Source organism: Anguilla rostrata, chromosome 15, assembly GCF_018555375.3.
Source record: "Anguilla rostrata isolate EN2019 chromosome 15, ASM1855537v3, whole genome shotgun sequence".
Classification (NCBI taxonomy): domain Eukaryota; kingdom Metazoa; phylum Chordata; class Actinopteri; order Anguilliformes; family Anguillidae; genus Anguilla; species Anguilla rostrata.
Window position 1 is genome coordinate 5,958,485 of NC_057947.1, and position 16,606 is coordinate 5,975,090.

The window sequence follows — 16,606 nt, forward strand, 5'->3', positions numbered from 1 at the left end:
GGGCCACTCTGCAGCAGCGTGGTCTACCAGTATCAGACCTAGGGGCCACTCTGCAGCGATGTATAAGGACATATGGAAATAAATAAATAGCATCGAAACATGGGAACACCCCACCAAGCTCCTTTAGGTCTTCAGCAAAAGATTACATTTTAAAACTAGAGGGAACTACGCATTTTCAGATAGGCCTCCAGTTTGATGGAATAATCTGCCAGATCTGTTATTTTTTATTTCTGACACTGTCATATGATTTACAAGCCCTTTTTAGAAACGTGCTTTAAATCTCTGTAGGACTATCTATTTTAGCTACATTACCGTTTCCTTCTTCTTATCTGTTTTATTATTTATGTATTGTCTTTTTATGTTTCGTTTATTTTCTTTTATTGTGTAAAGCATTTTGTGTACCATGTAAGAAAAGAAAATGAATAGCTCGATAAGTATTTATTCTCATTGCATGTCACTCTGTAATCTCACTCTGAAAAAGCTGATTAACATGTCTATTCTGTAATGCACTGCATTAACTTTGGGAGATAACATGCAATGGCAGAACTAGACCACAAACACTTTTACTGAACATTTTCAGATGGAATTTCCCCTCTTGATATTTTTACAAAACTTTTACAAAAAAAACTGACAAAAAAACAAACAACTGGCAACCTAATCTGAGGGGAACATGTTTTGAAAAACTGGGAACTTTTATTACAGGACATGTATTTTCAAATATGCGATGAGTGCATAATGTAATATATAATACTGTAATATATACTCTACTGTCAATATAACTTTGTCCTGCTGTCAGCTGATTCAAAACACAGCTACCAGAGGTATCCAGACTCCTTTTAAAAGATCATTTAAATTATTTTCATTGAACAGCGCTATCACTAAACATATGACTGAGAAGCTGACCTCAATATGTCCCAATAGATTCTCAGTCACTTTGTGTCCCAAAATCCACTGACAAACAAAAGGTCACTTCGCTTTTCAGTGCAGGTCCCCAAATTTGACACCCAAATATTGGGTGCGCAAACTCCTGATTCAGATCTCCAGATTCCACATCTCCAGTGACTTCTAAAGGCAAATGTTAAAGCTGTATTTGACTATTCAATGTTATAATTTCCTAGTTTCGCCTTTATTTATACGTCCCTGTTTTGGACAAAGACATATTTTTTATTTGGAATTGCATCATTTTTACACATTGCATATATATATACATATATATATATATATATATACGGGAAGCTCAAATCAAGCAATAGGATTGGTTCGTAGCCGTGGTATATTAACCATATACCACAGCTATGACGTCTAATTCCTTTCCACAATTCAGTATCACTCCCCGTCTGAGAAAAAAAAATGTTAAAATTGTTTAAATTACTTTCATATTGCCATACTTGGTGACCGTTTTATAAAAGCAATAGCTCACTTCAGGCCATGGTTATTATATCACAGCTAAGGGGCAACAAAGCTTTCTTCCAGTCCAGTTTTTTTTAAATTCCAGTCCAGGTTTTTTTTTTTTTTTTTTTTTTTTCTACCAGTCCAGTTTTTTTAAATTCCAGTCCAGGTTTTTTTTTTTTCCTTCCAGTCCAGGTTTTTTTTTTCTTCCAGTCCAGTTTTTTTTTCTTCCAGTCCAGTTTTTTTTAAATTCCAGTCCAGGTTTTTTTTTTCTTCCAGTCCAGTTTAATAACAAGTTATTTCTCAGTAAAGGGACACATCGGCCTTTTAAACAGTTCTAAAATCAATGCGCTACAAAATCCAGCATTCTAAAGCAGTTTAAGCACTGTCAAAAACGATGATTTTGGTTCCATATGTCAATTTTGATATTTTTTGATATTATTGATTTTTTGATATTATTGATATTTATTTCATATTACTTCGATAGTTTAATAAAATGAACAAACTAAAGGTAAATAATGAAATCTAGGCTATAAAAATCAATAATTATAAAATGGGCAGCTCAAATCAAGCAATCTGATTGGTTCATAGCCATGGTATATTAACAATATACCATGGCTATGACGTCTAATTCCTTTGCACAATTCAGTATCACTTCGCGCCTGAGGGGGAAAAAAAACGTTATAACAAACTACGATAGATAGTTAGTGTGTACGTTGTATAGCAACCGCCTCACACTATGTGCAGGCAGCCAGGAGGGCCTATTTTATTTTGAACATTATTATTTATTAATAAAAACTATTTAAATTGGAGTGTGTCTATTACTTTCATATTGCCATACTTGGTGACCTGACCATTTTATAAAAGCCACCGCTTTACGTTGGCCTGAACAACGCCCCTTAGCTGTGCTATAATAACCATATGCCGCAGCCTGTCATGAGCTATTGCTTATATATATATATATATATATATATATATATATATATATATATATATATATATATAAATCCTTATATATGTTTGGGGTCATTTTTTACTAGAAAGTCCAGGTCTCAGGTTGCTGACCAAGGCAACCAGGGCTTCAGCTCGATGTCCTGTTACTTCGTGGTACTCATCATGCCACTGATCTTAAGAACAGCCCCTGGTCCACTGGCAGCAAACAGCCTCAAAGCATGAATGATCCACCGCCATATCTGAGGTTCTTTTCCCTGCATGCATCCTTGTTTTGATGCCACACATAAAGGTCCCGTCTGACCACAGCATCTGGTTTCAGTCATAGTTTCATGGTTTTTTTTAGCAAAGTTCAGATTCTTGAATCTGTCAGCTGCTCTTAGTGAGGGCTTCCATTGTAGTGCCCTTCCAAAGAGCCTGTTGGTACAGAGGTGGAAATTTATGACTGATTTTGTTTAAGTTTAAAAAGTGAAAAATATGCTCTATTGTATTTTACCCAATTTTTTTTTTCCCAACATAAAGAACACACACACAGGCACGCACGCACGCGCACACACACACACACACACACACACGCAGATGGCGTCACCAAAGGCGTTTCATTATGCCTGGAGTAATCGAACTCAGTGACGATCAAACTCCGCTTTGCTCCACATTCATGTGGCGCCCATGCCGAGACCTCAGAGAAATAAAGTTATTCTTTTCATCTTACAGAACTACAAACACGTTTCGCACAAAAGGAAATGCATACCCGGTGCATCTCCTGGGGGAGGTACCCCATTCAGAAAGGTTCCCTCAGGCCCAACAAACTCCAGAACTGAGCCATGCATTCAGCATGCATTTTACTCATAACGCCGGTGTTTCATGGCTGCTGGCGTGCAGCAGGGTGCTCATCTGGACGGTTTTAGACGCAAAGCCGGTCTGTGAGAGAGCGGGAGAAGGCTCCAGGCAGAGCAGAAGTCCTGTGTAACTGTGAGTCATCACCCAGTTTCAGAATATATAAATATGATGCACAAGCTAATGAGATGTCAAAGTTAAAGGTTTTAGACACAGAAACCACTGTGACTTTCCTCTGGAGAAGAGCTGACAGCCCCAGATATGATGCTATTTGCTTCAAAGGGCATTTGGTACAGAATGCTTTGTGAATGTGAGGCTTGTGAGCAGCTTTGTGAGTGCAAACTTACCCCACCGGGCCTTGAAGGAGCCACCGAAGGTTATCCGTGTACTCTTAGTAGGTTTAGCAGGTCAGCTGGAACCAGTCCTGGTGCTATCTGACAATGAGGAGGCTGTTTGACGGTCCCTCCATTTCCAGCAAAGAAATTGATATTAAAAAGGTTATCATGAGTTTTCTCAAAAGATGTTAACAACGACCCCCAATCATTGGATTTAAAACCTCTGAACACCACTGACTTTGAGGTTTTACCACACATATCATTCTACAATGTATTTGCTTGTCAAGAAAAAAAACATTAGAGGGGGGCTTCTGTGTGGCTCAGCCAGTTAAGGCATCGTTCTAGCGCACCGATGAGCTTCACTGTCTCAGGACTGAATCTGGACCATGGGCAGTGTAGACTCGGCACCAATCAATTGGTGATTACATTGACCAGGGTTCATTTGGATAGGGTCTCTCTCTATAGTGACCCCCACTGGTTAATCGGCTGCCCATGAAGGGTCTTCCTCCACTCTGGCTGTGGCCGCCCAGTGTGAAAAGAGGCAGGCTGCTGACAGTGCATTTTTGTGAGAGAACCACAGATGTTCCTCGCTCTTCCAAATGGCCAGCGGGGATTATCTGAACTGAACGCAACTGCAAATAGCTAACTGGACATTCCAAATTTGGGTGGGCATTAGACATGGAATTCTTCATATAAATAAGTAAATAAATAAATAAAATGTAGGCATTTAATTTTAATTAATTAATTAATTTCACTTCATTTAATCCAGAACGTTCACGGTCACGCCGAGGCAGAAAAACCGGCAACAAAACAACACTTAAGAAGTATCTCACATCAGATCTCAAAAAATAGAGTTTAATGTTCATGTGCTGTATAACAAATTAAATATATTAGTGTTTACAAAACATAACCCAACAGAACATTTCTTTGCTTTACAACAGTGATGAGAACGGATGTACAATTCAACTGACAACAGACACTGCTGTGTCGCATGGATGAAGATGCGCTGCTCCGTGTCAAAGCAACTATAACCCCATGTCCCTGCAAAAATCATAATAATAATAACAATAAAATAAAGTATAAAAAAATTATCATTTGAGGACAGTTACTAACACATAACAAATTAAGACTCTTGATAATCACCTTTAACAAAGGTCGTTGGTGGTTGCATATGCATTGCATTGTTGGTGGTGCATTCTTGTTATTGGTGAGCCTATGCAATTGCCATTAATCAAATTATTTTTCAACCAAATGCACCAAAGCTTTTTACTTTTCTAGACGGATAAATGTTCTTATAAACAAATACACATACCGCATTTAGCAGGCTATATCTTCTCAGTTAAAGAAGTTGCCATCATTCAGTAATCAAATCAGTATTACATTTCTCTGTGAAATATATTAAAAATGACCCTCCAAAATGAACTGACAGGTTGTCTAAAACATTTCAAATTAAAACATGAAACCATTGGTTCTCATTCAAAGATGAAGGAATGTTAGATTGACATTTCAGGTTAACATCAATATCCAAAATGGAGCTACAAATTTGTCAACAGATTATTACAAGAACCCTTTCTCTTTCATTTTTATCTAACTTTCCTTTTCTCAATAAACATTTAATAATGGATATTAAAAATATCAAAGAGCTGTACACAAACTAAACTGTTTCTTATTTCCATGTGAAGAATAAAATCACAAACCGTCCACATTTACATTAATAGGTCTATTGCAAATTGGACTTGAACAACAAATTTAATCAGTGTTTGTGAATTCATCATCTACAGCCAATTGAATTAATCCATGTGTGCATGTTGTAAGCTTGAACAACGGGGAATCTGATTGGATGCTTCATTTCATCGATCAGGGAAAGGAGAAAAATGACTCATCAATGACTACATGAAAAAAGGACACTCACGGCCCAACAAAATGCACACCATATTCAACTACTTTGACAACACTTACAATGACATACTTATTCATTGAAAACATGATAAGTGTTGGTTTACATCTTTGCTAATTCTAACACCACAAAACATTGCATTTAGAATCAAGCACTGGTGCATATCAGCTACAGGTTGTGGTGGAAATCAGCCAGACCTCAGACTAAGAATACGCTACTCAACACATAAATACTGTACAGTGAACAATCCCAGAGAAGGGACAACTGGACATCCACTCGGTTTCTAAAAAACAGCTATTCAGTATTGCTATCCTAACACGTATAATATTGGAATCAATTTTGTATAATACAAATGATGTAGTGACAAACCCCTGCTTTTTTAGATGCAGGAATTATTTTTCATTTTCTAAAAATATGTACAAAATAATTATTATTTTGTAAAACATCACAGATGATTTCATAAAGAAACCTTTTCCCAATTCCAGACCTATGTTCAATCAACATTTGTCCTTATCATTGAACTGCAAAAGAAAAGAAAATCCATGCCTTGAACTTTTACTAGGTAAGCTAATTTTGGTTATCACTGACCTTTTTAAAACAAACTAACATTTGCATTTAAACACAAATGCTGATTGAATCCAGTTCATACTTTAAAGAGCACTGCCTTCCTGAAAAGGCCAAAGACACAAAGACAAGTTATTTATTGTGCTCCCTCTTGATGACATTTTAAGAAACTTTGTGTACAATAGTCTTCAGCGAAATAACACATGTATAGAAGTCCAATATTGTCACATAGAAACAGTGGGTGGCTGAAGCCAAAGGGAAGAGACTAGGAGTGTCTTCAGAAGGTACTGTACAGCCAATGAGAAGAGACCAGGAGTGCCTTCAGAAGGGGTTACAGTCCATTAGAAGAGACACTAGGAGTGTCTTCTGGTGCTTGCTAAGGGATCTAGGTGCTTTGGAAAAAACTAAACAAGAAGTAAAAGAAGGTATTTTTCTTTCTCGAGGCAACATTGGTTGTTAAGGCTCTACTGTAGCTGTGCTTGTTTAGTATTCTACGACGGACAAAGTGTGCTCAGTAAAAACGAGGAGGAGAAAGGATCCCCAGGCGCTATCTGGAGTCCTCGGGTTCCATTTTGATGGTCTTCTTGTCAGAGAGGTTGAGCACGTGGTGGGAGAAGTCAATCCCATGCCCGTTTTCTGGAATACGAAACACACATCTCCGTGAGTACTTTCAGCTGACCAGGATGTAAACCAAGGCCTGTCAAATAAGGTACAAACCAGGGCCTGTCGAATAAGGTACAAACCAGTCCCTGTCGAATAAGGTACAAACCAGGGCCTGTTGAATAAGGTACAAACCAGGCCCTGACGAATAAGGTACAAACCAGGGCCTGTCGAATAAGGTACAAACCAGGGCCTGTTGAATAAAGTACAAACCAGGGCCTGTCGAATAAGGTACAAACCAGGCCCTGACGAATAAGGTATAAACCAGGGCCTGTTGAATAAGGTACAAACCAGGGCCTGTTGAATAAGGTACAAACCAGGGCCTGTTGAATAAGGTACAAACCAGGGCCTGTTGAATAAGGTACAAACCAGGGCCTGACGAATAAGGTACAAACCAGGGCCTGTTGAATAAGGTACAAACCAGGGCCTGTTGAATAAGGTACAAACCAGGGCCTGACGAATAAGGTATAAACCAGGGCCGGCCTGTCGAATAAGGTACAAACCAGGGCCTCAGAGCTTAAGCACTCTTGTGTGTGTGTATGAACTTAATGTGAGAATGTGATGCATTTTTGTCAATCACATGGAAGCTGATTGGCTGTCTTATCAGCATGGTGTATTTGTGCAAATGCGACTCATGTAAAGTCACAAGTAAATTCATTGGCTCTTCATTCAGCCATGCTCATCAAATTGTTGATCAAACTTTTACGATGCTCAATCCAGAGTCTCTCTGGTGGTGTGGCCAGCATCCTCACAAATGAAACAAAGGAAATGTATTAACTGAACTGCATTTGTTCTTTTTGGTAAGCATCACCCTAGAGGGCACACCTGTTTGCGCTTTGCGCATAAAATGTGTTATTGTGTGTTATTCTGTATTCTATTTTTACTAAATATCATATGCTGTGGCACTTGCTGTTTTCGTTTATCATACGCAGTTACTTTGCAGCCTGTTTTGTTTCAGAAAGTGCAAGTTCATGTGAGGGGGCGGAACACAGCTGCTATAATATTCCGGTCTCATTTCAATTATTTCACATTTAAAGTTCGCTGTAAGTCATCAATCCATCCATCCATCAAATTTTCAAAACCACTTATTCCTGGTCAGGGTTGCAGGGGGAGCTGGAGTCTTTCCCAGCATCCAGTAGGCAAGAGGCAGAATAGACCCCGGATAGGTTATCATTCCATTGCAGGGCCCATACATTATTCAATCACACACTCAATAGTGCCTTATGCAGAAAACCATGAATAAGTAGTTATTTATAAAAATGCAACTTTGACATGGATATGATCGCATCTCCATGTAAGGTTTACATTCAATGGAAGTTAATTACCTGCTGGTTATGTGGAGGTACAGATTTGAGGGCTTTGTGCGAATGCTCAAAGTGGGCTGGTTTAAAATATGCACCACTTTAAACCAACGTAAGCAGCTTACTTTCGTCTCTACTTTCATATATCAAGAGTAACGTGAGTCAGGATCTCAAGATTTAAATCCAAGATCGTTCTTCATAAACGAGGCCCCAGGCTTGCCGAGTTAAGAGTATATAATTTAACAGCCTTAATCAGTCAGTTGAACTCAGTGACAGAAATGAACCCTTCTGCAAAGCCGGGACGATTCGCACCTGTGGACGGCGCCTTTCCGTCTCCGGTGGAGTGGCGCCTCTTGAGCTCATTGGCCAGCTGCTTCCCCAGGGGCGTGTCCCCACGGGCTCCGCCCTGTCTGTGCCCAGGCACACGCAGATTCAGCGGCCGCTCCGCTGCAGGGCAACAAACACACACACACACGCCGCACTTGAAGACCCGGGATAAACACACATCCCCCTTTCCCACATTTTTACCGCTCCCGTTGTACAGGAAGACACAAATTCAGGTCCAGGCTCCTGGTGCTCCAGGAGTGAATTCCGCAGACATAAAGAGTTGCGCTTTGCTTCAATTAATCTGAAGGCCTCTTCAGCTCGCGCTGGCTTATAGTGGTTACCCAAGCAGTTCAGAGCCAGTGCGCGGTCGCAAGGCTACCAAGCAGAACGAGAACACGCTGTACCCTCCCCCGCTTTTTCACATGTGTCCCCACATGAGATGGAGGAAGGGGGGAGAGGTTGGGGGCATTTGGAGTGCTCAGCGGGCTACAGCCAACCAAGTTTCCTCTTTCGCAAGATGCATTATCTAACATCTGCTGCACATAGTCTAGGGGTCCAGGAAATGACAGTTCAGGGTTTTTACACAGTTGGAAAAGTAAAACGAAGACAGGCAAAAACATGAAGAGACGACCATGGCCGTGGCAGCCTTCTAAACATTCCAGCCAACAGGTGTCAAATATCAGAAAGGTCTGTTAAAATCTTGACCTGTCAGGAGCCATATTCCCCAAGAATGATACATATCCATATCACACATTACCCAGCCGCTGAAAAGTTTGCAAACCTTGCATATGCTTCTACGGTTCCACAGAATTCACCATCATGCAACAAACATTTGAATGATTTTAACAATAAACAACTATCGCCCTGAAGACTGAAATTGTGAACCCTTTGCTAAACTTAGATCCCTCAGTACCAAGTCCAATATCAAATCTTCCATTCATATATATTGGATATATATATATACATTCTCTCATTCACACACACATTTTAATGTCTGTATAATTTTCTGCTCTCAGCCCTGGGGGCCCCGCCCTACAGGCACACAGTCTCTGCCCCACGCACAGCTGTCAGATAAATTGTAGAAATGAAAGCATCACTCAGACTGGAAAATGAGAGAATCGTCAGTCAGTAATGAGAGCTGTCTCCTCACACCCACTCCCCTTCCTCCCCCATCTCTACATTCAGACACCACTTCCCTCCACTTCTTCTTCAGGGTGACCGGGGGTAACAAACTCTACCTGAAACACTACGTTTTCCGAAACATCAGGAAGAACGACTGTTATTTTTCCCCACCAAGCCTATGCGATACAGCAGAGTGGGCTCTCCGCGGAGAGTGTGCGTGGCGGCTGCTCGCCCCGACCGTACCGTGCTGTTCGCTGGCTGGCTCGGAGGAGACGCCATTGCTGCTCTTCTTGTCCGAGCTGTTCCTGAGAGGCCCCGAGGGAATCCTCCAGTCCAGGGCCTGCAGCCTCTCCTGAGCCGACGCGTCATGGAGGATCTCCATCTGCCTGGTGAGCAGACGCTCCAGCTGCACCTGCAGCACACAGACACGCACACAGGCACGCTTATTACTGACACAAGATACAGCATGCCATAAATACACACACACGCACACACACACACACAGACAGCCACACAGTCACACTTATTACTGACACAAGATACAGCATGCCATAAATACACACACACACACACACACACACACAGACAGCCACACAGTCACACTTGTTACTGACACAAGATACAGCATGCCATAAATACACACACACACACACACAGACAGACAGCCACACAATCACACTTATTATGGACAGAAAATACAGCACACCATAAACACACACATACACAACTTCCTACTGACACATAATACAGCACAACATAAATACACACACACACACACACAACTTCCTACTGACACATAATACAGCACAACATAAATACACACACACACACAACTTTCTACTGATACAAAATACAGCACAACGTGAATACACACACACACACACACACAACCACCAGGTGGCAAATGTGAGCACTCTAATCCATGAGCACATGTGAGGACTCCAATGGCCTGTCTATGCTTCCTGTGGAAGTTGTAGCTGTCTCCCTGCTCTAGCCGCTAGCACTACACTAGCTTTTCTCCTGAGTAATGTTTTATTAAGACCATCACAACTGATTATTACGCATACACCCTTGCTTGAAAAGGGATTTAGACAATCAGGTATGTAGTGTATATATCACTTATAGCACCATAGAACCAACCCACTGCACTCTTCCCAAAATTTAGTGTAGGTGTTAGAACAGCTGCCCGTCAAATGGACGACCGGGGTTTGTGTCCTGCTTGCGGCTGTGGTCAAAACTTGTCATCACACAGTACGTACATGTAATCCTATCTACTATGGGTTTTCATCCAAATACAAATAGGAATACAAATAATTTTTGGACATGAATAGGTGCAGATACAAATTCATATAATGATATTCTGTCGCACCCCTAATGATGTGGATTGCCACTCCACTGTTTGCTAGGCTACTTTCTCTGTGGGGTAGGATTTCTAACAATAATGATTAAAAAACTGCTTCCTAGATAACCTTAACTTGTATTTCAAAACATTTCGCTGTTTTACAAATTTAATGCAAGTTGCCTTTGCTTAAATCTATAAACAGCAGCCACTTCTATCCTAATGGGTTAACAAATGCATGCTGTTTATTCATCAAAAATATTCAATTAGCTACCCAACTTTAACATGTATTTCAAAACGCTTATCTAACCTATTTTACATGTCAATATATATCAATCAATGAGGGCGAGGGTGGGGTTTTATAAGCCCCATGGATTTTATGGAACTTGCCAATCATCTGTCAAATTAAATTTTTACAGAAACCAAATCATATGACTCTCTCTAAAGAACTTATATTTGAACAACCAGCCAGCCTGGATTTGAATAGCTTTTGGTCTTTTGGGAAAGATATACACATCCTTCATCCCCTCCCCCCACATGCCTGCAGTAGCAAAAATAAATAAATTAAAAAATCCCAGTAAGTGCTGTACAAGCAGTTAAGTATTAATTTTCCCTCAATCTTTACAGGTAAAATTACAACAAAGCAAACTACCATTTCATTGGCCAGGCAACAAGATGTCCACCGATTGGTCAACTGTGTAACACCATCCTGCGCTGCTCAGCCAAAAGTTAAATTAGATCAAACTTGGTCTCATCAGGCGGGTGGGCGTGTGCGTGATGCAAGCACGAACATGACATTTTCTGGAGAACTAGCCCACGCCGCTCCCCGCCTGCCAGTCCGCCCCGCCCCGCATCCCCGCTCGCCTCTCACTGAAAATGAACCGAGCGACTGCGGCATCCCGTGTAAAACGCCCTCAGCGCTCAGCTCAGGCCTGCACCTAGCTACGTGCTAACAGCAGAGTATCCAGACCCAGCCTGAGTGTAAAACGCCCTCAGCGCTCAGCTCAGGCCTGCACCTAGCTACGTGCTAACAGCAAAGCATCCAGACCCAGCCTGAGTGTAAAACGCGCTCAGCGCTCAGCTCAGGCCTGCACCTAGCTACGTGCTAACAGCCAAGTATCCAGACCCAGCCTGAGTGTAAAACGCGCTCAGCACTCAGCTCAGGCCTGCACCTAGCTACGTGCTTACAGCAAAGCATCCAGACCCAGCCTGAGTGTAAAACGCGCTCAGCGCTCAGCTCAGGCCTGCACCCAGCTACGTGCTAACAGAAAAGTATCCAGACCCAGCCTGAGGGTAAAACGCGCTCAGCGCTCAGCTCAGGCCTGCACCTAGCTACGTGCTAACATAAAAGCATCCAGACCCAGCCTGAGTGTAAAACGCCCTCAGCGCTCAGCTCAGGCCTGCGCCTAGCTACGTGCTAACAGCCAAGTATCCAGACCCAGCCTGAGTGTAAAACGGGCTCAGCACTCAGCTCAGACCTGCACCTAGCTACATGCTAACAGCAGAGTATCCAGACCCAGCCTGAGTGTAAAACGCGCTCAGCGCTCAGCTCAGGCCTGTACCTAGCTATGTGCTAACATAAAAGCATCCAGACCCAGCCTGAGTGTAAAACGCCCTCAGCGCTCAGCTCAGGCCTGCGCCTAGCTACGTGCTAACAGCCAAGTATCCAGACCCAGCCTGAGTGTAAAACGGGCTCAGCACTCAGCTCAGACCTGCACCTAGCTACATGCTAACAGCAGAGTATCCAGACCCAGCCTGAGTGTAAAACGCGCTCAGCGCTCAGCTCAGGCCTGTACCTAGCTATGTGCTAACATAAAAGCATCCAGACCCAGCCTGAGTGTAAAACGCCCTCAGCGCTCAGCTCAGGCCTGCGCCTAGCTACGTGCTAACAGCAAAGCATCCAGACCCAGTCTGAGCAACTTGCTGCGGCTGCAAGCTAATTGGGGGTGAGTCACAGTTCTGAGTTATTTTTAACTGACCTTGTCAAAGTTGACCGAACTCGACAGCCAGTCTTAATGAGCGTCCATGGTCGTCATTATGAACACTGGATAAGGAATAAATAAAAACCTTTTTTGCACCAGAGGCGTGATGCTGACGTTTATCCAGTGCTGAGTATCATGGGATAGGCAGGCCAAGCCTCACAACTGAACAACCCCAGAGAGAAAGAGACTGGCGCTCGTGTGACTGAAAAGCCGCCAGGCTGACAGGCAGACGGCTGTTCACGTTCTCTGCCCTAGTGTCCTCGGTTACCTGGATGTTCTGGCCTAGAGTTTCCTCCCCTTTCGACTTGGCCTGCACGAGCTGCTCCCTCAGCGTCTCCTGACGCATGTGGATGGCCTGCAGCGCCTCCTGCAGGTCAAAAAAGCCCTCCTGAAGGGAAAGACACAAAAACATAAATAGGCAAAAATGCAGGCTCCTGTTTGTAAGCACAAAGCATTGCAGCATTACTTCACAAAAAAAGTTCAGCTCCTCAGTACCAACACCCCTGTCAAAGCCATGCTGTGAGTCATCGTTTCAGGACATGAAAGATCTGCTCCTGGTCTGAGCACGTCAGAGGAAACTACGTATGACGAGCTCCACCCTGTACCCTACACAAGAGACCAGCCCTGGAGATTCCTGTGTTTCTGTGGGATGCGCAAGATGATTGATCACACTCCAAATTCTTTATGTTTACATTACATTACATTACATTACATTAAATTACATATATTTGGCAGATGCTTTTATCCAAAGCGACGTACAAAAAGTGCATTTCATGGTCATAGACAACTACTAAACACAGTCCAGTTGATCACATCGAAGTGTAGCTCTGTCTCTGTTTGTTGTTGGCTGCAGTGGGAGTGCAGTTCGTTGTTGACTGCACTCTTGTCTCTAGCCTCTCTCGCTCTCTCTCTCTGGGTCTCTCTCTGACACCTGGGAGGAAGTTCACGCAGGTCATGTAGACGCAGACCAGCCATTGCCCACATGGGCAGACGACGGCGATGATGTCGCTCTGCCACACCTTTCAGCTACATTCCTCGTTTTCTTTTCTTTAACATCCCCCTGTCTGTTCCGCCTGCCCAGCAGAACCTGCAGGAGTGGGCGTGTTTTTATGTGCGTGCGTGTCTGTAATTTTGCTGCCTCAGTCAGCTCACGGCAGCTGCACTTCTGCATGGGCGTGGGTGATTCCTAGTGCTGCACGCCCCCGCAATGGCGTCACAGACACCTCAAGACTGGGGGTTAGCGCGCGGCCAATCTTATTTGGACTTTCCGTCTACGGCGCGGTCTGGGGGTGCGGAGGAGGAGGGCGGCGAGCATGTTGGCGGCCTCCGCGACTAAAAGCCCAGTATATTCACCCAGAAACTGAGGTTGCAATACAGCACCGTACAGGATTTTCAACATCCCTTCACCAGTAAAAGTCCAGGCTATTCGTGCAAAAGCTAAGGATGAAATTCAGCACTGTACAAATTTTTAAACGCCCCTTCACTACTAAAAGTCCAGGAAATTCACCCAGAAATGAAGAGTATAACGCAGTGCTTCACAGGCAGCAATGTGCGAACACTACCACAGCATTTAACGAACTGCCGACCAGAACAGACCGACTAGAGAACCAGACTACATTCATACCCAGATATGAAGGCCCGCTACCTTGTTCGCACACTACATGGAAAAGATGTAAATACGAGTGGAACATTTCCAGATATTCAACGTAAGCCACCAGTAACTGAAACCCGTCCAACCTACGCACTTCCAACTGTGAGCAGAAACCCGTGCTGTTAAAAGGATGGCGAAAGGCGGGCGCAGAAATGAAATTAATAACCGAAAAGCAGGAGTGGGCGCAGGAAGCCTACTGATGCCCTGTCGGCGTGTAACAGCTAATAGCGCCTTTCCGCCGGGTCGCGTGGCGAGAAACCACAGAGTTTCCATCCCTGTCGCGCGTCGGCGTCAGCGCCAACAGAGAAGCGAGGTAAGCAGAGAAACGAGCGAACCCCGGCTCGTCCTGAGACGCCGACCGGACCCGGACGCCAATTATGGGATGGCGGGAGTTTCCAGGACACGGACATCAGATGCTTGGAAACAGATCAAGTATGTTGCCATAGGGGAGACGAATGGAAGGCTGCCATGAGCAACACGGAAAACAAAAGGGCCCTTTACACTAAAGAAAATAAGAGTGCTAAAATGAACAGAGTTAAATTAACTCTTGGTTATACAAAACATTCCACAATGGAAAAGTCGGTAGAATTTGAGTGTCAAAATGAAACTGAAGGAGGGAAAATTAATCAAATGAAAGAAGAGAACAAAATAATAATAATAATAATAATAATAATAATAATCATCATCATAATAATAATAATAATAATAATAATAATAATAATAATAATAATAATAATCAATAATCATCATAATCATCATCATCATCATCATCATAATAATAATAATAATAATAATAATAATAATACATTTCTTCAAAAAGCACCTGTCATATGTCATGTTGGAAATGCATGACATTTGCGTGCTTCTGGAATCGAGAGCAGCAGCAGTGCCGTGTTTAGAGAACAGGGAGCAGCTCGGCGGTTAACTTTTTCCAGTGAACTATAGCTTCCTACGCATCGCCACATTAGGGCTTGTGGGATAAAACCACCCCTACTCGCCCACGCATCACACCCCAGCCAAGAGCAGCTACTCAAACAATGAAGGCCACAGAGTCACGCCCCTGCCTGGTTCACATCCTTCAGCGCTGTCGAGGTCTGCTGTTGCTCAATTCGCGTGCAACTGGTAACACGCAGGACAGGTGAGGCAGTGAACGTTCAGTCATTTCACAATCACAGGGCAACCAAATCAAGTGACTTTCTATTTATACAATATTCTCAGGAATCACGAGGAATCGCAAATCTGTTTTGTGGAGGTCCATACTTCCAGCCATCAAAAAAGCCCTTTAACATGACATGCGTGTTTGAAATGAAAGGTATCTTTTACCCTCACATAAGCCTCTCCTGGCTGCACAACCCCTAAACAGACCCGAAACACCCAACATACCTCTGCTTTTATTCTCTTAGGAGATGGCTCGTCTCTGTCTCCACAGCGTGACCTGGAGGAGGGAGAGAGAAAGAGGGGCTTTTATTATAAATATGGTGAAAGGACGGAGTGTAGCACAGTGGGTAAGGAACTGGCCTTGTAACCAAAAGGTCGCAGGTTCGATTCCCGGGTAAGGACACTGCCGTTGTACCCTTGAGCAAGGTACTTAACCAAAATTGTATATATCCAGCTGTATAAATGGATACAATGTAAAAATGCTATGTAAAAAAGTTGTGTAAATGCCTGCTAAATGCCTGTAATGTAATGTAAATACGGTGAAATTAAAGAAATGTAAAAAAATGAGACTGTGGTCTCACAACCTGCGATGCACTTTTTTCCCCTCCAATTTGGAAAGCCCAACCCTATGTCAGCGCTCGTAGCTGGACCCTCGGCTATTGATCCGGGGGAGCGCAGGCGCTCGCGTGCTCTCCTCTGGACCGCGACGTCCGGCCCCCGGCGCCGCGCGGCGGGCCTGCGCGGACACGAGCCGGAGGACGGCGCTTCCTGCGCGGCGTTAGCAGCCCGGTCTGGCAGGAGCCCCGCCCACGAGCGGACGACGTCACCGGCGAACGCCGATCCCAGCCGACCGAGCCCCTCCCTGACCCACTAATCCCCCAATTACGCGTCACCCTGGGGCTACCGGCTGCAGCCGGCACAGGCACGGGCGGGATTTGATTCTGGGCTGTGGGGCACATCCACGCACAAGAACAAGAGCGATGCCATAGCTGGGTGAGCCACCCACCCACTGCCAAGCTATTCTAATGGAGATATCCCTCCTGAAAATGTTTGAAACGGGGACTGTATTGTATCACTTGATTACAAGTACAAC

The 16,606-nt window shown here is 43.6% G+C and overlaps 1 protein-coding gene across 3 annotated transcripts in view; it reads right to left on the reverse strand.

Annotated features, from left to right (window-relative positions):
* Positions 1-4,346: 4,346 nt before the first annotated feature.
* LOC135240735 (NGFI-A-binding protein 1-like) overlaps positions 4,347-16,606 on the reverse strand; it is a 35,657-nt gene continuing 23,397 nt past the window's right edge. For all 3 annotated transcript variants that reach the window (XM_064310633.1, XM_064310632.1, XM_064310631.1), the window contains 5 exons: positions 15,739-15,790; positions 12,973-13,092; positions 9,627-9,795; positions 8,247-8,381; positions 4,347-6,609 (listed from right to left, as the gene is read on the reverse strand). In XM_064310633.1, the coding sequence (XP_064166703.1) occupies positions 6,521-6,609; positions 8,247-8,381; positions 9,627-9,795; positions 12,973-13,092; positions 15,739-15,790 (565 nt within the window). In that variant the 3' untranslated portion in view covers positions 4,347-6,520. The remainder of the gene's footprint in view (positions 6,610-8,246; positions 8,382-9,626; positions 9,796-12,972; positions 13,093-15,738; positions 15,791-16,606) is intronic.